This window comes from Helicoverpa zea, chromosome 1, assembly GCF_022581195.2.
Source record: "Helicoverpa zea isolate HzStark_Cry1AcR chromosome 1, ilHelZeax1.1, whole genome shotgun sequence".
NCBI classification, from domain to species: domain Eukaryota; kingdom Metazoa; phylum Arthropoda; class Insecta; order Lepidoptera; family Noctuidae; genus Helicoverpa; species Helicoverpa zea.
Genome location: NC_061452.1, coordinates 7,589,763 through 7,611,913, shown reverse-complemented (window position 1 = coordinate 7,611,913; position 22,151 = coordinate 7,589,763). Strand labels below are relative to the sequence as shown.

Here is a 22,151-nt window from a genome sequence, read left to right as displayed (position 1 = left end):
TGTATTGTAAGTATTTAATTCATATTAGTTTAATAAAATATTGCTAATTATTACGACACAAATAATTCTTACCATAAGTAGGTTACATTTTAGACAGATGTGTTATTCTCTGTGTTGCTTTTTTCACTAACAGCATCTGCTGTGTCAGCAGGATTTTCACCATTTTCTCCAGCTTTAGTTTTCTTGTCACTCTTCCTGAATTTATCATACCTAAAGATAAACCATTTAATTATTAATACACACATAGCACTTATCTCGCGGTTTCACCTGCGCCCCGCTGGGAGCTACCGCCGCGATAAGAGTGTAGCTTTCCAACAGTGAAAGTGGTCTTGGGAACGCTGGAGAAGGCTTGGACAGTTTCCTCTTGGACTGGCCACAAACGGCGACCGATAGAGCAAGAGGGAAGGACAGCATAGCTTTTGAGTTTATTCATTACAAATAACCAAAAATATTATTTTTCATCTATAATATCAGTATGGATAATTATCGGTTTATTCCCGATCTTTCTTATCGTTTAGCAAACTTTTGAAACGTGAACAAAATTCCCAAACTCCTTCACTGAATTTTTATTTCAGTTAATAGAGCTGAATAGTAAGAAGCTAGTGATAAAAAGAAAGTTAATTTAACAATAGAAAATACCTTCCAAGATCCTCGTCATCATCACTGCCCTCATTGCCTTGAGGATCTACTTCTCTCAACAGCTCACCTATATCTTTATCAACATCTGCCCATAATTTATCTTCACTGCCTGAAACATCATGATAGATAATGAATGAATGACACTGAGATAATTGGAGTACCGCTACATCAATTTTTAGTCAATTATGTCGCTTAATTAAAATCTAACACATGCGTTGCCACTTGATGGTAAGAATAAAAATGGACGGAGATTCTACAGGTCGTGGGATAATGTTAATGTTATTTTTTTAAGGCATTCTGCTAGCCGCTAGAGCAGTGGTTCTTAACCGGTGGTCCGCGGACCACTGGTGGTCCCTGGAGGCATTCGAAGTGGTCCGCGAAGCTTTGCTTCTCGACGTTGCTATATACGTTATCTAGCTTTATTTTTATCGACTTACCTATGCGCGCGCGGGTTTTCGCAACATTTTACGTAATTTTGGTTTTGAGTCTTAAAAAATAATTAAAATTTCGCGCTCGCTTCGCTCGCGTACTCAGAAACTATATGCCCTTATTTTTGCATATGATAACAATCAAAAAGTTAAGCACGTTTGGGCTAAATTTTACACACAGAGAATGCAGTCACAAAAATCTCATTAAATTTAAATCTGTAACTTTTAGTTTTTTGCAAAATAATGAAGAAATGAGTGCTAATTATAAAATATGCTTGTATTCTTTATCAAGGAACTCTTAATTTAGGTAAACCGATGGGGGATTGACTTGCCGGGGACCACCCGGCAAGACAAACTTTAGTTAAAGTGGTCCCTCATGTCAAAAAGGTTAAGAACCACTGCGCTAGAGTATATACGAGCGCTCTGTGGAACAGGCACACCAAAGGATCGCTAGAAAACCTGCGCATCCATTACAATAACGTCTTTAGGATGATACTTTCCCCTTTTTAACTGACTTCCCAAAAAGGAGGAGGTTCTCAATTTTTTTTATGTATGTTCACCGATTACTCGAAGATGCCAGAGCAGATTTGGAAAATTATTTTTGTTTGATAGGGTATACCTCCCAGGTGGTCCCAAAATCATCAGGTCAGGATCTAATGATGGAAACCCTGATAAATCGAGGGCAACTTTCGAAAATTGTAGGCGTGTCGAGGGAGTGTCAGACTCTTACTGACTAAAAACCGTCGTGTTCCGTCGTAGGCCTTTCATGTGCCAGCGTCGCGGTATCTTTTTCGAACAACCCGCAGCCCCGGGAAGGTTTGGAGCTGACCTGATGATGGAGACGAGGGAAGGTCGGGAAGGGAACTCGACAACTGAATATGTTAACTACCCCGTGTTTGGGCTTATATTATTTGTATTGACGAGACCTTTGCAACAGTGAAAAATATTACGAATATTATTCAAAATAGGATAAACTGCATGAAAGATGAGTTTAGCAAGGTTTTGTATAAAGATGATGAAATTAAAAAAGTGATGGAAGGCTTACTTTGAAAAGCATATGAAAGGTACAGGCAAGGAATAATGAATATCCTAATTAGTTAATTTTCTAATCTGATAATCTTAACCTCAAAACAACAGTTTTCAAATGGACAACCCTTCTATCCCAAATCTTCTATCTAAAAAGATTTTGATTTTCATTTTTGGTACGTTGCATTACCGTACGCAACTGTCGAACGCACTTGCAGCAACTGCATGAAATCGGTCAATATCTGAGAGGAGCGATAGCACCTACCTCTGCCGCTAGGATCCTAAACGGTTTCATGTGAATGTGAATACATACAAACGAGTAGTTCAGCTGCGACCGATTTCATGCAGGTAGCAGGTAATGATGATTGAATTTTCCTTAACTTGTAGTATTGACAAAATAAAAACTGCCTCAGAAATTACAGCGTTATGTAATTACACTTTTTTGCAAATATCTCCTAAAAGGCTAGAGAGGATTTACCCGACTTTGAAGTTAAGTGACACAATAATAAGGAAATATTTGTTATGGTTAATGTATTACTGACCAGATGCAGTGGAGTTGTCCGCGCCATTGTCCAGTTTCTTTTTAGTTTCTTCAACAGCTTCATGTTTATCTGACACATTTTTATCCCCAGTCTCTGAAGCTGAAGGTTCTTTATCTTCTTCTGAAAAAAAAAAAAAACAATAAATTCTGGTATGTACCAAAGTGACAATATGACTTAAGACCTACCTAGCTGGGGTATGGACAATAAATTTTGGTGTTCTTTTGCGGACCAATCTCTACTGAATGTTACTCACAATATAACGCGTATTGTTTGCGTAAAGATAATATTTTTGGTGGCTCTGTTATTAAGCAGTGACCACACACTGTACATACCTTTTTGTTGATGTAACTGACGATGAATTCTCTCAGCATGTTTCCGTAGTGTACGAGTGTCGCGATGCTGTACGTAGCGGCCCAGGTGAATACGTAGGCGACAATGACGTCTCAGCGCCTCAGCTTCCTCCGTACCTCCAGGTTCAACTCGAGGCAAGTACACGCGGCATAATTCACACCACCACACCTACATGTAAATGATGGAATCAGAATCTAATCCTTATTACATATTTTAATAATTGTAAAGCTAATGTTTCTATGTTTTCTTAAGGTTTCAAATAGGAATACAATAATAAACCTCTTATACTGACACATTAAAGCCACCACTTGATCAAGGCGAAAAGTGATTTGATTTCATTGATGCTGAACTAGACGTTGGTCACGCATGAAGGAGATCCTAAGCTAGAACTTAAACATTTATTCAGACAGAACTCAATATTTTTCGAAGTACCTCCATCTTTTTAATATGTTCACTTCCGATGTTAATTTCGACCTTAGGCTTTTTTGGGGAAGATTCGTCCTTTTTTTCGCCGCCGGAGTCGTCATCCTCGACTTCTGTAATAAAAAAGTTTATTCATTAATAAAAAAATATTTATTTCAAGACTCTATGCCAAATAGATATTCTACAAAATACTTACCATCAACATCGCCAACAGAGTCAAGAGTCATGAAATTGTCCAAATCTACGTCCATACCTTCGTCGCCACTAGCTTCAGCTTTGGGGCTGACGCGGCGAGCTGATTGGCTAGCCTTTCTCTGAATTAATTAAAAAAAAACTTATCATAATGCAGGCACCAAATAATTACAAAATATTTGGTCAGTAGTAAAATTATAGCGCTCAAAATAATGTACTGGGTTGAAAACGAAAACATGGAGTATCGTTATATAGCCCCACAAATATTACGTATATTTGTGTCTAGTTTATGTATGGATGTTCGGATGGTTATCGAACTGCAGCTAACCTTAAGGTGCTCCAGGGAGCAAATGTGGTGTTCGTAAATCATGGGCGAACGGAAAGTGAGACGACAAATCTGACAGAACGGCATGAGGAAGCGCTTCATGGCGCGGTGCGTGTCGGTGAGGTTGTGCGCGTGGCGCGTGGTGCGGTGGTTGAGGCGGCACACGGGGCAGAACGTGGTCCGCGCCGCCAGCTGCGCGCCCGCCGCCGCCTCCAGCTCGCGCTGTGCGCCGCGCTGCGCCACGCGCATGCGCAGCAGCTGCGCCTTGTGCCGCCGCGCCACGCCGCTCATGGCCGCGCGGTGCTTGCTGGACACCAAGTGCTTCACGTACGCCTGCGGCAGACACTCAACGTTATACCACGATTCGTTCCGTTGACGTCACCCGCGAGATCACATTTCGACTCACCGCGAAGGTAGCGCATTTTTCTTTGCAGTGGACGCACGCTAAGTGCACGTAGGGTCGCGGGCGTTGTGGTGCAGAATCCGAAGCGGCGTCAGGTTCTTTATCAGTATCTTCACCGCCATCCACTTGCTCACCGTCCGAAGGCTCTGGTTCCGCCTAGTACGAAAAATGATATCTAAATGATATCTTGTAAATTCAAATCTGAAGAGTCCGTAAGTGAAACCGTGGGTAAACAGCTAGTAATGGGGGTTGGGGGCTGTCTTTTGATTTGACGTTCGAAAAGTGCTGATTTATCAGCCTAATTTGAATAAACGTTTTTGAGTTTGACTAATAGATAAAATTATTTAATGTACAAACAAGTAAGTCTCGCGTCATGCTTTTATAGTATACATTTCGTAGAATGTGTATCAATTGAAGATTTACAAACAAGTAAAAAATTTAGTTTTAGTCTAAAAGTATTTTTCTTCGTGTTAGTACGTCTCTAGTTTTTTTACTCGCGTTATTCTCAAAAAAACCCTTTCTTTTGATACACATATTGCAGGAATGCATTAAAAAAATTTGGTCCGCCATCTTGAGTATTCGGCAGCCATGTTGGTTTTAATTTCCGCGAAAAACACAATTACTGTTGATCAGGGGTGAGACCATTGTAATTGTGTGTGATCTGAGTCATTGTGTTTAACGTCTTATTTTTTTAGAATTCCAGTTAATCCTAGATGTTTTGATTTGATTCCTAGATTATTTGATTAACCGAGTTGATTTAACTACAACATACTACAGCCTGACTCTAATTTAATTAGTGTTTTTTATTTATTTAAAAAAGTAACAACTAAATGAAGAGACACTAAAACCCAATAACAAGTATATTCTATATTTTTTTTAATTATTTATGGGAGAATCGTAGAAGCTGGAAAGACTGGTAACATTATTTACGTAGACGCGCTGTGTAAAACTGCACCTACACGCACAAATGCAAAAAAATGTTGCTTCATTGTCTTTGTTGTGATTGTAGTGCAACGCTCCATCTAGACATTTATATAATCAAAGCCTAAATGTAATTTTATTTAATGTCGTCCTGTTTAAGCCAACAAAAGATCGTCAAAATCTATTATTATTTATTACCTTTGGAGACTTGATCTTGATTTCCTTTTTTTCTTCAACTGCTTCTTCCTTCTCTTCAGCATCCCAATCCTCTTCTGTCGAGGAAGCATCTTCCTTAGACTTGACCGAGCTGCTTGTTGATAAAAAATATATTAGTGTACATTCTTAAACTAACTATCTATAATCTTAATTTACTAACTTTAATAAGATAATAATAACTCAATATCCCATACAGTTGTTTCTTGATTATGCCTTTATTTCCAATTTATCATTTCTACTTTTAGTTATGAATTGTTGTTGTACCATCTCTTTTTATCACAGTTCTACATTTCTTTGATCATCTCCTTTTACTTAGACGGATATCTATGTATCTATATCTGTATACCGTCTGTGATATTGCAGTGGTTTTTATTTCAATAGCGGCATATATTTCGGCCTCAGTCAAACCACGTATATCTTGTTTTTGAAAAAAAAAAAAACTAAATGTAAGCAATGGGTTCATACATACTCAATGTATCGAATTACCTTCGGCCCTTGAGAGATCGGAACGCACGGGTATAACCGAGCGATCTTTCGGTGTATCGCCTAGAGGTAAATGTACCGCGAGAGCGCGGCGCGCCTCGGAAAGAGGCCCGCGAGCGCATAGTGCGGCCGCGGAACGATCGGCGCACGGCTCGCGGGCGCGTCGCGGGCCTTACCGCCTCTCGCGGCGGGCCCATACCGCTTGGCTTGCGGTAGCTTTCTCGGTTTGGCGAGCGTCTCCGATCTTCGCCACCGAACGATCTCCTTTCGCTGCTGTAACTTTCTTGTCGAGCGCCATATGATCCACCGTAATGGCCACCACCATCATGGCTACGTCTATCGCTCGAAGAGCCCTGTACATAACTCTCTTTGTTTCTTTCGACACGCTTTACATATGAAATAAAATAAAATGTTTAATGAGGATGAAATGGTAATATTCTTCATTTCTAGCCCTCATCAGAGTGCAAACATACAAGTCAAAGGCACTAACTGACTTCTTATACAAAGTGCCAAAGTCCAATGCCATAAAATCTCTTATATTCTCTAGTTTCACCATCTCACCTTTACTATACATAATATGGAAATAAAAAAAAACATCTTTTCTTTTGATTGTACTCGCCTAGCTGTAAATATTGCTCAGGCACGTTTTTATAAAAGGAATGCATGAGATTTACACAGCTTATGCTCACATGATGAAAAAGTAGTCCATATAAAATGAGACGATGGTCTGAAGAATAATAATTCTAACTATTCATTATTCCTCATGATAGATCACACTCTTAGTAGTGGCTTGAATAGTTTTAATTTATCTGTATCCTCGTCAAATTCTTGAAGCAACAATTCAAGCTCTTATGCATCTTTATACAATCTGCTTATTTATCATGGTACCAAAGATCTGCATTTCACATCCAAGTAAATATTTTTTCTTATTCCATTATATTCGAGATAACCCATACATAGCTATAAGTCACTAATTTCGCCAAATATTTCATATTGATAGCCTGCCAAAATGCATCTCTCTATAGACTTTCCTTGAAATTTGATTTCCATGACAATATACTTTAGTTTTTTTTGTTTCAAATTCTGGGACAAATTCTATGAGCGTGTCCTTAATTACCTGTGTTTATTACAGTTGTTTTGACGGCCATTAGGTACGTTGTTCTGAGCTTTCGTATTTTATTGTTTTTTTGTAAATTAAATATTGCAGGTATTCTATCAAAAATTCAATTTACAGTAAGTGCTATTTCCGGATCCCAAAAACTTTGTAATACTGACCTCCATCCTCATTCTCTTTCTGTCTGGAGAGCCTGAGCGACCACCATAGTCGCGGTTGGAATAATTAGCGGAGCTTTCCTACAAATAATGAAAAAATTAAAAACATTTTATTCACATCTCTGAATATTTCGTGCGTTATGACAAATTGAGTTTAGAGGTTTCATTTTTGTAGTATAGGAAATACGAACTCCTGACGCAGGTGAAATAGAAGAAAAATTATGTACAATTACACATAAAACAAACATTATGTATAATTTACAGTGGACGGTCACCGAATTAAACACCGCCTGATTTGCAGAAAAACAAACTTATTAAATAAAATGTAACATAATGAGGGATTTTCTTTTATTATTTTCCTAGCTGATGCCTAGATGGGAAAGGAACAGAGTGTCAGTTCTTATCAACGTCATCAAATTTTGAGGTCCTGTAACGATAAGTACTTGCCATCAACAATTATAAAAAAGGATAAGAGATTGTTGGGCCACGTTTAATGTAGGGATCTGTAGTTTCCCGGCCATAGCTCATACCTTTCCCCACCCCTTCAACTCAGAATCTCAAAATCGGATTTTGACAGCCTCATTGCTAATATTGCGTTCATTACAGCAATTGGGTTATCCTAAGTAACATACTTACAGATCGATACACTTTTTTGTAGGAGTCTTCCATCCTGTCACGGCTGGAATTATATCTGCTTGCACTGCCACTTGTATAACGGGAATCATTATTGTATGATGAATAGCCCCCACCACGTCCCCCGCGACTTTCATAGGATCCTCGACTGCTACTTCCTCTGTAGGACCCTCTATAACTGCTTCCGCGTCCACCACTGTAACTGCCCCTGCCTCCATAGCCTCTTCCCCGAGATGACATCTTCTGGAAAAGCAAAATATGAACTCAACATTAAGATACATGAATATAATTATGTAGGAACCCTTCCCGGCTTGACATGTGAACAAATGATATAACTACATTCAATCCCCAAATATGCACATAAAGACTCCAAAAAGGTCCATATGCATCATAGATGTGGATACCTGGAGTATGAGCCCATTTTTACCATTTATACCTAAAAAAAAATGTCTTTTACAGGATTTAGTTAAAAATTTGAAAAACTTAAAGCAAAATATGAAAAAATCGGAAATGTTAATTACACTTATTATGATTAGGCAAATTGTATTATTTTCATGTTTTGCTACACTCCTACTGGCATTTGTTAAATCTCTCTAAGTACATAGTCTCGAGGTGATAATTATCATCTCCAGAGCCTTTTCCCAATCACATGGGGGTTGGCTTCCAGTCTGACCGGATGCAGTTGAGTACCAGTATTTAAAAAATTTAACAAGGAGCGACTGCCATATCTGACCTGTCTGATTACCTGAAGTGATAATTAATATTAAAGAATTTCTTAAATATTTTAAGAAATTCCCATATTTGTTTATTACACTACAGAATTATGTCTGCATATGTATGGGCCCTCAGTTCAGAATTGTCAGTACTGAAAAATCTGCAGTAATTAATTTATCATCTAATAAATACAAATAAAATAGTTGCATAATTAATTTCCAGAAAAATATATGCTGTTGAAGATGATAAAAGAATTATGACAATTAACATCAGTTGCAGAGGGATAATGTTACTGTGATACTCAATGATTGGTTCTTATGAATATTTTAGTAATTGGTGATTGTTATTGCGAAAACAAATATTTGATTAAGGATACATTGTTTACTCTATATAACAAACCAAACATGAAAATAATTTTAATCGATTCTAGGTTTTTGGTTCATACATTTTTTAGGCATTATCCTTTAGCTAGTGGGTACATTACGTACGCAAAATTAACCTCTCATAAACTTCGAGAATAAATACATTTGAAAGCCGCTGTACTGATTCTAAACATAATGATTGCAACAGTAAGATGAGTCATGCATAAGGTATTTCGTCGCTAATTATGATTAAAATCCCTATTAAAATTTCATATTGTAATCTTAAAGAATAATAGAACACCACGATAACTTACAACCTATTTGAGTATATATAAGGGTAACAAAAGGACATGTAGTAAGTGGCATTCTTTCTTACAGCCTGTTAGTGGGCTAAACTCTATTAGCAATTGGGCTTTAGAGATGTATTGATAGAAATGTAAGAGATTTTGGAAGTATTCAGCAGGCCGTACGGCAGCTAACAGCATCGAAAATGGCGTCAACCCAGAAACGAAACGATGCTAAAACTATCATTATATATATATGCATATTAAATAAATCAATAGTAAATATATGAAAATACCTAATAAAATGAAGATTAAATTATTATACGCACCACAGAGGGAAACCAACAGGTAAATTAACTATCCTTCTTTAGGCGTCGGCAGCTCTGCGTTGCGAGTTTGCGACTTGCGTTTTCTTCCGCCCGTGTACCACAGACCACAGATACTATCATAGCCGGTTTACACTATAGACATAAAGGCCCCAGTACACGTTGGCCCAAGTGCGGCCAATACACGCCATCACCAATGTGTACACGGGGTATTGGTGCAGGTTGGCGGACATTTGTCAAGGTTGGCGCGCATTCGGCGAGTTGTCGGTTTTTTGGGCACACATCAAAGGAATCGTGGCCCTGCTTGGCGTGTGGTGTTTACACATTCGGCCAATGTTTAGTTCGTCACCGGCCGCTGAGGATAGTACACTTTTGTGTTGCTTATAACAATAAATAAAGTAGTAAATAGTAGTGTAGTATAATATAAATATAGTAGTACAGTATAGTATAAATATAGTAGTATAGTATACAAATAAACAGCCGCAGCCGTAACTACCTCGACGTCCATCGCAAGTGGTTTGCCGGGCAGCAATGAGCCATGCGCCATCGTGTAAACACCATTTGAACGTGGCCTACATTTGTGCATTGCAAAGCTTGGCCCAACACAGGCCAACGTGTACTGGGGGCTTTATATAGTAAACAGGACTGCGCACTTTTACCCAAAAAACGAGCCGGGTGAAACAGTTAGTACGGAGGTCGCTATGTAGTAGGACAAATCCGAATTTGCAAAGATTATTAAACTCAGATTGGTATTGAAATTTTAACTTACGCAGTTTGTGACCTCAAAAGACTAATATTGGCTTTTAATAATTAGCAGTATAAAAGCAGGAAGATTCGAAGTGGAGACTGTTTTTTTTTTGTATTTTTGCTTCAAATATAGACTGCTGAGGCTGAGCCGTTTATGTCGCCTTTCTTCATTTTTTGGGAAGCTATAGGTAACAATAGTACAACAGTTTTAAAATCCATCACCCATATTTTGACTCATTACAAGAATTCATGAGCACCCTAGTTGTTTGATTTACGAAAATGTTTTTATTAGCTAACCTGTGGAACGATATATTGCAACCACCATAGGATTCACTTTCACAAGTATAAAAGCAACACTTTTTCACCATTTTAATAGTTTAAATTGATTTAATACAAAAAAATATAAACAAAATTTTGAATGCTGATAACGCGCCAAGAATGTTCAGGGTTACCACTAGAAAATAAAAAAAAAGCTAAATAAAAATTTATGTTGTTTATGTTTTAAAAATAAATACGAATAAATTAATGCGATTGTTATTAATTTGTTGACTTACAATTGTTAAAATAAGATAAAAATATAAGTGATTCAATTGTTTTTTTGGGCAAAAAAAACTTGATCACAACATTTTTTTATGCTGGCAAGGTGTTAGAAAGAGACAAACGGCCTCCGTTCTAACTATCCCTCTCGGCTCGGATTTGCCTCTGTGTATTATGCAACCAATTTAGTACCTTATTGCGTTGGAATAGAGTTCATTTTCGTAAATATATATTTTGAGAGTGCGCAATCTTGTTTATAGTATATTACATCTATGGTGGTCTGTTTGTTGCTACATATAGTATATAATCTGTGAGTGGAACTCATAGATGTAATATAATAAACAAGATTGCGCACGCTCGAAATATATATTTACTAAATTGAACTCTATTCAAACGCAATAAGGTACTAAATTTGTTGCATAATACACAGAGGCAAATCCGAGCCGAGAGGGATAGTTAGAACGGAGGCCGTTTGTCTCTTTCTAACACCTTGCCAGCATAAAAAAATGTTGTGATCAACAGTTTTGTCTTCCCAAAAAAACAATTGAATCACATATATTTTTATCTTATTTTAACAATTGTAAGTCAACAAATTAATAAAAATCGCTTTAATTCATTATACGAATAAATTATTTATATAAATTATTATTCTTAAAACATAAATAACATAAATTTTTATTTTGTTTTTTTTTTTTTTTTTCTAGCGGTAACCCTGAACATTCTTGGCGCGAAATCAGCATTTAAAATTTTGTTTATATTTTTTGTATTAAATCAATTTAAACTATTTAAATGGTGAAAAAGTGTTGCATTTATACTAGTAAAAGTGAATCCTATGGTGGTTGCAATATATCGTTCCACAGGTTAGCTAATAATAACATTTTCGTAAACCAAACAACTAGGGTGCCCATGAATTCTTGTAATGAGTGAAAATATGGGTGATGGATTTTAAAACTGTTGTACTATTGTTATAGCTTCCCAAAAAATGAAGAAAGGCGCCATAAATGGCTCAGCAGTCTATATATGAAGTAGAAATACAAAAAAAACAGTCTTCACTCCGAATCTTCCTGCTTTTATACTGCTAATTCCCGCTAATTATTAAAAGCCTTTATAAGTATCTTAAGGTCACAAACTGCGTAAGTTAAAACTTCAATACCAATCTGCGTTTAATAATCTTAGCAAATTCGGATTTGTCTCACATAGCTTAATCTCATAGTCACCCTATTAGAAAGGGACAGACAGCCTCCGTACTAACTGTTTCACTCGGCTCGTTTTTTGGGTTTATATGCGCAGTCTTGTTTACTAATATTATGTCTATGGTGGAACTAATCTCGTACAATTTGACTGTCCCATCTGTAGCTTGCTACATATAGTAATCTGTGGTCTGTTTGTCACTTCAACAAACACTTAAAAATATTGTTATAAATAAATACATAATTTATTTATTATAGATTCTCTCTAAATGTAAATAACAAGTTAGGTACTTGTGTTATGAAAATAAGATGTAAGCTGTGCGGCCGTAATGTTAACAGTACCTATGGTTTATTGAATTTAAATATAAAAATCTCTGTAATCTATATAATACCTAATTAACATTGCAAGCGTAGAGCTCCTGAAACTGCATATGGTTTTATTTTCAATTATGCAAGCTAAGAAGCGCTTTATTATACTTTCACTGACCAGCGGAATTTTGGTATATTGCTACTTCGGCACATATCGTTTAAAACCAGACCGGACTCCCAACAGCCGAGAGACTCAACTTCCCAGTTTTGCTTCTTTAGAAGAGTTGTCAGAGTTACCTTCGCAACCACATAGAAAGTTAACTACGGGCTCAATTCCATGTAGAATGGAAACATGCTTTGATTTCTCAAAATGTGGTAAAGATCCAAAAATTTATGTATATCCTAGTGATGGTCCTGTGAGTGCATCATATCGTAAAGTTATATCAGTTATCAGAGAGTCACGATATGTAACACGAGACCCGAATGAAGCTTGTCTATTTGTACCTGCAATTGATACCTTAGATGCTGATCCACTATCTCCAGAGCATGCACCTGATGTAGCATCACGTTTAACTCGTTTACCTTACTGGAATAATGGTCGAAATCATCTCATATTCAACTTGTATGCTGGGACATGGCCTGATTATGCTGAAAGTGCCCTGGGATTTAACCCAGGAGAAGCTATCTTAGCAAGAGCAAGTGCTTCTGAAACTTTTTTCAGAGATGGATTTGATATTTCATTGCCTTTGTTTCATAAAGAACATCCAGAGCGTGGGGGTGTTCCACCAGCTGCTACTTACAATTTCTTTCCAGCACCAAAGCGGCATTTGTTAGCATTTAAAGGCAAAAGATATGTTCATGGTATTGGCAGTGAGACTAGGAACTCATTGTGGCATTTGCATGATGGTAATCATCTTATTTTGGTTACAACATGTCGTCATGGCAAGTCTTGGAAGGATTTACGGGATGAAAGATGTGATGAAGACAATAGAGAATATGACAAGTAAGTGTTTATTTCTACATTTCTGAATGAAATATAACTTGCAAAATAGTTGAGATAGGTTATTGTAACAGAGGGTAACATATTATGTACATACAACATTTTTGTTTACATTCACAGTTTTACGATCTACACACATTTGTCACATTTTAGTAGTCCAATGCTGTTTTGTACAGTTTCTGTAAATTTGGTGTATTTTTTGGAAAGTATATTATTGGGGACTCCTAAACTATCTGGGTTACATACCTACACTTTCGTCAACTTGTAATATCTAAGTCAATTTTATTAATTTGGTTATTCTGATTTTCCTCATGGCGTTTAGATCATACTCATTAAAAAAAATTGTTGTGTTTTTTACCTACCCTTTGATCACTGATCACGGGCTTGCACATAAATTATAAGTTTAACCCCTTTGAGCCCTGTACTTGCACTGTATGGGCACTTCTGTAACGCCCTGTATACTCCCCTATAGATATAAAAAATCTTCCTATAAACTCACAAATGTGCTCCGTTATATACTCCCTTTTGAACTTTCTTAGGTACTTTGGGTGCGTCTACTCTGTGCATGTAGCTGGAACAAGTTGACATCCGCAAGTGAAAATAGCACGCGGGTTGTTATTTGCTTGGTACATGCGTGAGACGCTGGACCCGCACGTATTTAAAATGCATGTAACCTGCGCATGTGCCTCAACATGCGCAAGCTACTTGCACCGTGCATATGCACCCTTACTCATAAACTTCCTTGTGTGCTTTCTTATGTATTACCCTTACGTACTACCCCTGCTACTCTTATATACTACTACCCCTCTACATGGGCGTAGCCAGCTTTGGGCTCAGGGTGGGGCAGCAGTCAACCTATTCTCCAGGGGAGGGCGGGAGCCCTCCTATTTTTTTTATCTTGAGCCGCAAACTTGTTAATCTCTTAATTTGAGAGGTTTATATTTTCAGGTACAGAAAATAAACAATCACACACAGGACAAAAGCCAAAAGTAAGGGCACATAGTTTCTAAATACGCGAGCGAAGCGAGCGCGAAATTTTTATCGGACTTAAACCAAATATTACGTAAAATTTAGCCCAAACGTACTTAACTTTTTGTTTGTTGACAAATGCAAAAATAAGGGCATATAGTTTCTGAATACGCGAGCGAAGCGAGCGCGAAATTTTTATCGGACTTAAACCAAATATTACGTAAAATTTTGCCCAAACGTACTTAACTTTTTGTTTCTTGACAAATACAAAAATAATATAGTTTCTGAATACGCGAGCGAAGCGAGCGCGAAATTTTAATTATTTTTGTAGTAGTACGTAAAATGTCGCCCAAATATACATTTTCATGAATGGGGGGACTAGGTACGACACACCCGATTTACGTCCATACGAAAACCTCGCTCGCATAGATAAGTCGATAAAAATAAAGTTAGATAACGTATAGCTACGTCGCGCAGCTAAGCTTCGCGGACCACTTGGAATGCCTCCAGCGACCACCGGTTAAGAACCACTGTGCTAAACGATCGTTCTATTGTACAGGGGCCCGATTCTCCTAATTTTACTAAAGCGACATACGATTCACGTTCGACTCGATTCGACTGAGATCCAATCCCGACTCGATTACGATTGAAGCGTATGTGGCATTCCGCAATTTTTCTTTGAAATAAACGTTTTTATCCTTTTCTGTCATTCAATAATGAATCATTTTGTCTGCAAATGATTTACGATTGCAAAATGATTGTACAGCAAACTACCGTATAGACCAAAATCACCAAAATAGCAGACCAATCGCACTCCAATCAAATGTCAATCGAATACGATTGGTCTTTTATTAGTAGCAGAATGCCCGATGTGGTTAAAACTGCTATTGCGATCATATTGCGATTCGATTTCTATTCGATTTTGACACTATTAACTTAGGAGAATCGGGCCCCTGGTCGTACATGGCTGGGCAAGCAAAATAGCGAGCGCGGTTTTTACACTAGGATAAAATTGCATTTCCGAAATTTTGATCACATCCACCAGTTCCATCTCCTTCAATGCATTATTTTTTGGATTAGATGGACGGCTCGGCTCGCTACGCCACATAGAAACTATTCTTTTAGGGAATACGGCTCGCTTTCAAATGACGCGCGCACCGATTACGTTCGGGAGCTCGAGCGTGCATTTTTATACGACGACTGTTATTTTCTTTTTAATATTATTTTTGTTAATTGATTGTTAGGCTGTGTCACACGCGTGCGTGAATAAACGTATTTTCTTTCTTTCTTTCTTCTTTCATTTTGTTTTGATCGCGCTCTTTTCAAAGTCGACAATTTTTTTTGTGCAATAACTTATGGATAGTACATATGATTGTTGATGATGTTAGTTAGAGTTAGTAAAAAAAACATTGTTTTATCAGACAACTTATAGGTCAGAGCCAGGGCCCAGGGTGGGGCAAGTGCCCCAGCTTGCCCCAGTGTGGCTACGCCCATGCCCCTCTATACCTTTACCTCTGCCTCTACTGGCGTTAGCTATAGCAGACATGGTGACAGGTGGACTGGTGGCATTTAATAGCGTGATTTCTTATTTCGTAGATTTGACTATGAGCAGTTATTGTCTAACTCAACATTTTGCCTTGTGGCACGAGGGCGACGTCTGGGTTCATATCGCTTTCTTGAGGCTTTAGCAGCAGGTTGCATTCCTGTGTTATTAAGCAACGGTTGGCGGTTACCTTTTGATGAGCGTATTGATTGGCGTCGTGCCGTTATTTGGGCTGATGAGCGTCTCTTGTTGCAGGTCAGTACCTAATTTCTTCTTACTTTATACCTACTGTCGGCTAATTATGTCTGTCCACAGTGTCCACCTACTTCCTTTTGTCGTATTTGAACAAATACTGGGGTTACTTGTAAGTAGACCGCATCCTTTCATGAGGTGATAGTATAGGTCAATAGGGACAAATTTGACCATGGCATGCACTGGGCAAAAGTTAACTCGTTTCAAGATAAACGAATTTCAAGATCCGTTCTTAAAAAGTCGTCTAGGTACACGTATAAATTTTTATTATTAGTCAAAAGTCTCGTTTTTGTGTGTTTTTGGATAGAAGATGAATCACTTGATACTAACAAACCATAAAACTGTACAAATCACAGAGGGAATTATGGCGAACAGCAATTACTTTTTTAGTAGCAATTTTCTCAAAAATACTACTCTTCATTTTTTTGTGCAGAATACTTAAAACATCTACATTTATCTAGCTATTCAAACAGGCACAAAACACACAAAAATCCGCAAAAACGAGACTTTTAACTAATAATAAAAAATTATAAGTGTACCTAGACGACTTATTAAGAAAAGATCTTGAAATTCGATTATCTTGAAACGGGTTAACTTTTGCCCAGTGTATCCCATGGTCAAAGGACAATGCTCAAAAAAAACCCAAGCCCGGCGCAAACGAAAAGTAACTCAAATTATAGGTAATAATAAGTAATAAAATACTGCATAGGAGGCATCATCGAAATCAATGGCTATATGTGTGAAATTGCTATTTGATTTTTAAAGGGGTACCATGAGCAGCTGGGGCTTATAGTTTAATTAAAGTGCTATCTGATATAACAAACAAGTAATATGGCAAGTAATAAGCCTCTCCAAAAAGATAAATCAATACCGAAGTACAGCTCGGGACTTTGGGATGCGACGCAAGCCTTGTCCAAACCGGGTTAACTTCACTTTAGCAGTGTTCCTTTACACCTAAATTCTTTATACGAAGGAAAATGGCAGGAATGGCATATCAGGATATTACTGCTCCTGTATTCATGGGTGGAGGACATTGGGCTGCAGCGCCCACGTCATCGCGTCATGAGCGTCTTACATTACTTAGGGTGGGCTAGACATGAGGAACAGTTCGCGCATCCCGCAACATTTTTGGATCATGTCGTGTTAGAAATAAAGAATCGATGACTTTTAGAAGTTATTATTAAAATTAAAAGTACATTCATATCGTTTTTAGTTCTATCATCCTATTATCTTATAAAAGTAAGTAGAATAGTGGAGAAGTTGCCCTAAACATGTCATTATGTACACTCTTAAACCACAACTGTATCTGTTTGCTGTTCCTTTTACTATATAATACATTATGTTACCTCTAAAATCTCGAGTAGCAATGTACCGCAGATGTTAAAATTCGAACAGCAATTTCAAACATATAGCCACTGATTTCGATAATGCCCCCTATGTAATATTTAATTACTTATTTTTACCTATATTTTGAGTTACATTTCTTTGGCGCCGGGCCTGGGTTTTTTTCTCATACTTCATGAGCATTGTCCTTTGTCCGTATTGACCTATACTATCACCTCATGAAAGGATGCGGTCTACTTACAAGTAACCCTGTATATTTTATTTATATTTTAAATATTTTGTTGTGCAATCCGTAATGTTAGCTATTATAGGAATTGTGATTTTATTGCATAAAAAAAGTATTTTATTTCTGTTTAAATAAACTACCAGTGACTTGTTTAGAATGGTAGCTAACTATCAGTGACTTGTTACGATGGTAATTTTACGACAATTAAAGTTGAAAGTTCCTGAACACTATTAGAACTAAAACAAAATTAAGTTGATCATTTTTGCTTTGAATAATGGTAATTCTTTGGAAAATAATCGTATGAACTAGTAGCTATTATTTTTTTTTAAAGAAATTGTGCCTTTCTAAAGATGAGCAAATTCTGCATCTTCATCGTTTCGTTGATCTCTCTAGGGTTATTGTAGCTAGGACTAAAGATTTAAAAAAAATCATAGACATATCCGAAAACCCGACGATTGACCCTACAATTTGCTGGTTTTCTTTACACCTACTGTTTTAGCTTCTTGAAATTTACTTAAGAAAATCGTCAATGAAAAAATATTCTTAAATTTTAATAAATAGGTATAATATGTTAAAATTTTTCTGAGTTTTCTGTTTAGGTCCAAATTATTGCCTATTTCAAAAGGACTCAGTTTTGTATACTACAATGGCTTAGGGTACAGAGCATGCGCTTGATTTGATTAAAAAGTAACATTAATAATAGCGAATTGGTGCATGTCCTGTATGTGTGTGTTATTTGTAAAAGCAAAAACATTATTGTTTGTTAGGTGCCTGAGCTGGTTCGCTCTGTACCCCCAGAGCGCATTCTTGCTCTGCGGCAGCAAACTCAATTCTTGTGGGAGCAGTATTTTTCCTCCATCGAAAAAATTGTCTTCACTACAATAGAGGTAATTTAATCTATTTCATATACCTATACCTATTTATAAATACTATAGTTCGGCCATTCAGAGAATGCGTTCCTGACACGTCGCGATTGAACTGACGACGTAACTACATTCATTGATTATTGATATAATAATGTTGTTTTAATGCTCCTCAATTGTTAAAACGGTAAACAACCAGCAAAAATATTTTTATCGTAACTGCAACGCCATTGCAAAGTTACGTCGTCAGTTCAATCGCGACGTGTCAGGAACGCATTCTCTGAATGGCCGAACTATAAGTGTTGATGACAATACGACAGTAAATGCAATAAGTTCAAGGGTCTGCTAATAAAAATAAAATATAATCTTACTGTAAAAATATCGAACCTTAAGATAAGTAGTATATGATAACAAAAATGAAGAAGAATACCTAATTATTTCTATTTTCAGATTTTGCTGGAGCGTGTGCTAGAACATAGGTCGTCGAAACAACGAGAAGCATTAATTTGGAATGCATTTCCTGGTGCCCTGGGAACTTTAGCTACTTATGGTGATTCCCGGGTTCATTTCCCTATATCGGCTCCCATTCTCCAAGCGCCGGTTTGTCCGTCCACTCCACTGTCTCCTCTGCCGGCTCCTTCGGTACCTCTAGCAGCGCCTCCGGCCACACCGGGCAACACGTTTACAGCTTTATTGTATGTCCAAACTACGTCACCAGCGTTGCATAAACTACTCGCCAACATCGCAAGTAGTGAATATTGTGAAAAGGTAAGTCTCTCTCGGTAAATGTTTAATTATCTATACTTTGTTTATTTATCATTGATTTTGATTGAACTTTACTCACTTGTAACACTAATAACTATTGAAATACTACATTTAAATGTTTAATAGGTTGTACTAGTGTGGGACAGCGAACGCGCCGCGCCTTCACTAAAGTCACTGTCGCGGTTAGCGGGCGACCCTCGGGATCCATTACCTGTTCTCGTTGTTGACGCCACCACTCATTATCCCGGGTAACTTGTTTTTTAGTTTGGGCTTATTATTACCTATATAACAGTTTTTACCCACTATTCATTGGTTTTAGGGAAGGAGTTTCAGCCCGTTGGCAACCATTGTGGGCAGTTCCAACGGCTGCTGTGTTCTCCTTAGATGGCGATGCTCCGCTTCTGGCCGAAGAACTAGATTTCGCTTTTCGGGTGTGGCAACATTTTCCTGAACGCATAGTCGGCTACCCAGCTCGGACTCACTTTTGGGACGAGGCAAAGGTGATATTTTATGTAAAACCTACAACCTGCAGTTGTACGTTGTAGGGAGATAGCTTGGAGTAAATATGTGTCTTAGCAACCAGTTCCAATAGCCATTCTATTGAACAGCTAGCCTTTTGACTCAAAGTAATATTAATAATATTTCAACTTTGAGATTTTTTGACATTTGAGTAAAAAACTTTCATTTGAGTAAAAAAAAAAACTATAAATTAATCAACAGTGTGAGTGCTATGTGTAACTAATACAGAATGTGCGCTTATCTTCGAAACGAGGAAATCTATGCTTAATTAACCCGCGGTATGTCGATAAGTAAATAGTACAACGCGATGTGTCATACTATTTACTGGAGACTTGTATTATTTAATTTTATGTCAAATAAAAAATAATAATAATCATTTGCCCAGGGTGCTTGGGGTTACAGCAGCAAATGGGGCGACGCTTATTCTATGGTGTTGCCGGGCGCGGCGCTAGTGCACCGCTCAGTGCTGGCGCTGTATGCCGCCGCGGCGCCGGCGCTGCGCCAAGCCGTGCGACGTACGCGTAATTGCGAGGACATACTTCTGAATTGTCTCGCTTCTCATCTCACCCGTCGTCCGCCGCTGAAGTTAGCACAGCGACGGCGCTATAAAGCTACTCACCACAGATATAAGTATGTTCATATTGAATATCGCACTTGCACCCGCATCTCAGGAGAATTTCTCCCGTACTCGAGACAAAATATAACCTATGTTACTCGAGGGTAGTTTAGCTTCCCATCAGTGAAAGAATTTTTCAAATCGGTTCACTAGTTTCGGAGCTTAGGGTTCAAACAAACAATTTAATTTTTTCCTGTCTACAGGTACTCTATACTAATCCAAACTAATATTATAAATGCGAAAGTAACTCTGTCTGTCTGTCTGTCTGTCTGTCTGTCTGTCTGTCTGTCTGTCTGTCTGTCTTTTCTTCACGCCTAAACTACTGAACCGATTTGTGTGAAATTTGGTACAAACATAGTTTGAACCTTGAGAAAGGACATAGGATAGTTTTTATTACAAAAAAAAAAAAAATATTCCGGACATATAGCGCCATCTATTGGTCAAATCAAAAATCTGCTGGTAGTCACTATTCCACGCGAACGAAGTTGCGGGCAAAAGCTAGTAATATTATAAAGCTGAAGAGTTTGTTTGCTTGAACGCGCTAATCTCAGGAACAACTGGTCTGATTTGAAAAATGTTGGCAGTGTTAGCTAGCCCATTTGTCTAGGCTACTTTTTATTCTGGTTCGTTCCCATGGGTTGCGGGTGAAACTGCTGGCGGAAGCTGGTTTAATACATATATTATTATAGATAAAAACATAACATTTTTATATTTCAGATCGTCATGGAGCGACCCTGAACATTTTGTTCAAAGGCAATCCTGTCTCAATACTTTTGCTACTGCTTGGGGTTATATGCCACTTATGCGATCTGTTTTGAGATTAGATCCTATATTATTTAAGGACCCTGTATCGACGCTTAGGAAAAAGTACAGAAAAATGGAATTAGTAACTTCTTAAGTCTCTTCTATATTAAGTGTAAGAACGAATCCAAGTATCGATTTTGCTTGTTCAAGCGATGACGCAAGCAGATTTACCTACTCATTTAACATTTGCAAGCAGAGAGACTCCTAACGCGGTCAGTATCTTGTTTCAAAATATACAATCAACGAAAACGTGATTGCGTAGCGATCCGAAGGCGGTGTGGTGCGCATGCGACAGGCTGCGGCGTGGTATGCGGCATCTCTGCTCTGCGTGCACAAAAATTTGCGCACATGTTAGTTGACATTAAATAATAATGTCATAGAAATGTCAGCCTCCATTATACTTATGTTAAGTACGTCACGTACGTAGCGAATCCTATAGATATCAAGTATTTGTTGACTACGCGTCGCGCCGCGCCGCCTCGCCGCCTCACGTTTACATCCAGGTCACTCACATTGGACGCGTTAAACAACACTGCCCCCACCAGGCAAAAATAATATTATTAAGAACTTGTTCGAATATGGGCTTCAAGTGTTGCTCTTTAGATATATTTAGGTACATTTGCAAAGTTAGCAGACAGCTCGCGGGCTCGTCCAGCAGTCCAATACCGCTCTTAGATTGTTAGTTGATGCAAAGTAGATATATCAAAGATCGATAAGGTTTATGTTAATGATTTTGTATAATATTATTTTTTGATGTTGGGAGCAGTTATTTAAGTGAGCTATAACCATAACACTTTATACTTTTAATGAGCCACCGACACGGTATATTTCTTTCGAGTGACATAACATGACTGTGGTTTTAATAAAATTATTCACGCCAAAGAATTATATTTTTTTAATCATACACTTATAGATGTATTTAGATGT

At 37.7% G+C, this 22,151-nt stretch overlaps 2 protein-coding genes across 4 annotated transcripts; one reads left to right on the top strand and one right to left on the bottom strand.

The window, feature by feature from the left end:
- LOC124630149 (zinc finger protein on ecdysone puffs-like) lies at positions 1-9,687 on the bottom strand. 3 transcript variants are annotated; one of them, XM_047163889.1, is made up of 13 exons: positions 9,544-9,687; positions 7,858-8,097; positions 7,225-7,302; positions 5,953-6,335; positions 5,449-5,557; positions 4,333-4,485; positions 3,930-4,259; positions 3,606-3,723; positions 3,419-3,522; positions 2,968-3,154; positions 2,636-2,755; positions 640-748; positions 1-210 (listed from the first exon to the last, which is right to left on the bottom strand). In XM_047163889.1, the coding sequence occupies exons 2-13, from the start codon at positions 8,092-8,094 to the stop codon at positions 90-92; spliced, it is 2,049 nt and encodes a 682-aa protein (XP_047019845.1). In that variant the 5' UTR covers positions 8,095-8,097; positions 9,544-9,687; the 3' UTR covers positions 1-89. The 3 variants fall into 3 exon arrangements, with proteins under 3 accessions (XP_047019845.1, XP_047019851.1, XP_047019848.1); XM_047163895.1 differs by having other exon boundaries at positions 5,953-6,302; XM_047163892.1 differs by having other exon boundaries at positions 7,858-8,094; positions 9,544-9,643.
- A 2,512-nt stretch (positions 9,688-12,199) lies between these two features.
- On the top strand, positions 12,200-22,109 carry LOC124631134 (exostosin-1). Its single transcript, XM_047165334.1, has 8 exons — positions 12,200-13,326; positions 15,889-16,090; positions 18,425-18,544; positions 18,971-19,288; positions 19,412-19,533; positions 19,605-19,785; positions 20,190-20,434; positions 21,138-22,109. The coding sequence occupies exons 1-8, from the start codon at positions 12,446-12,448 to the stop codon at positions 21,316-21,318; spliced, it is 2,250 nt and encodes a 749-aa protein (XP_047021290.1). The 5' UTR covers positions 12,200-12,445; the 3' UTR covers positions 21,319-22,109.
- Positions 22,110-22,151: the final 42 nt, after the last annotated feature.

Coding starts and splice junctions, on each gene's coding strand:
- LOC124630149 (XM_047163889.1), bottom strand. CDS start 8,094: ATGTCATCTCGGGGAAGAGGCTATGGAGGCAGGGGCAGTTACAGTGGT. Junction 4,486..5,448: donor TCAAGATCAAGTCTCCAAAG/GTAATAAATAAT, acceptor TTTTCGTACTAG/GCGGAACCAGAGCCTTCGGA. Junction 3,523..3,605: donor CTCTGTTGGCGATGTTGATG/GTAAGTATTTTG, acceptor TTTTTATTACAG/AAGTCGAGGATGACGACTCC.
- LOC124631134 (XM_047165334.1), top strand. CDS start 12,446: ATGGTTTTATTTTCAATTATGCAAGCTAAGAAGCGCTTTATTATACTT. Junction 18,545..18,970: donor TTGTCTTCACTACAATAGAG/GTAATTTAATCT, acceptor TTCTATTTTCAG/ATTTTGCTGGAGCGTGTGCT. Junction 19,534..19,604: donor GCCACCACTCATTATCCCGG/GTAACTTGTTTT, acceptor CATTGGTTTTAG/GGAAGGAGTTTCAGCCCGTT.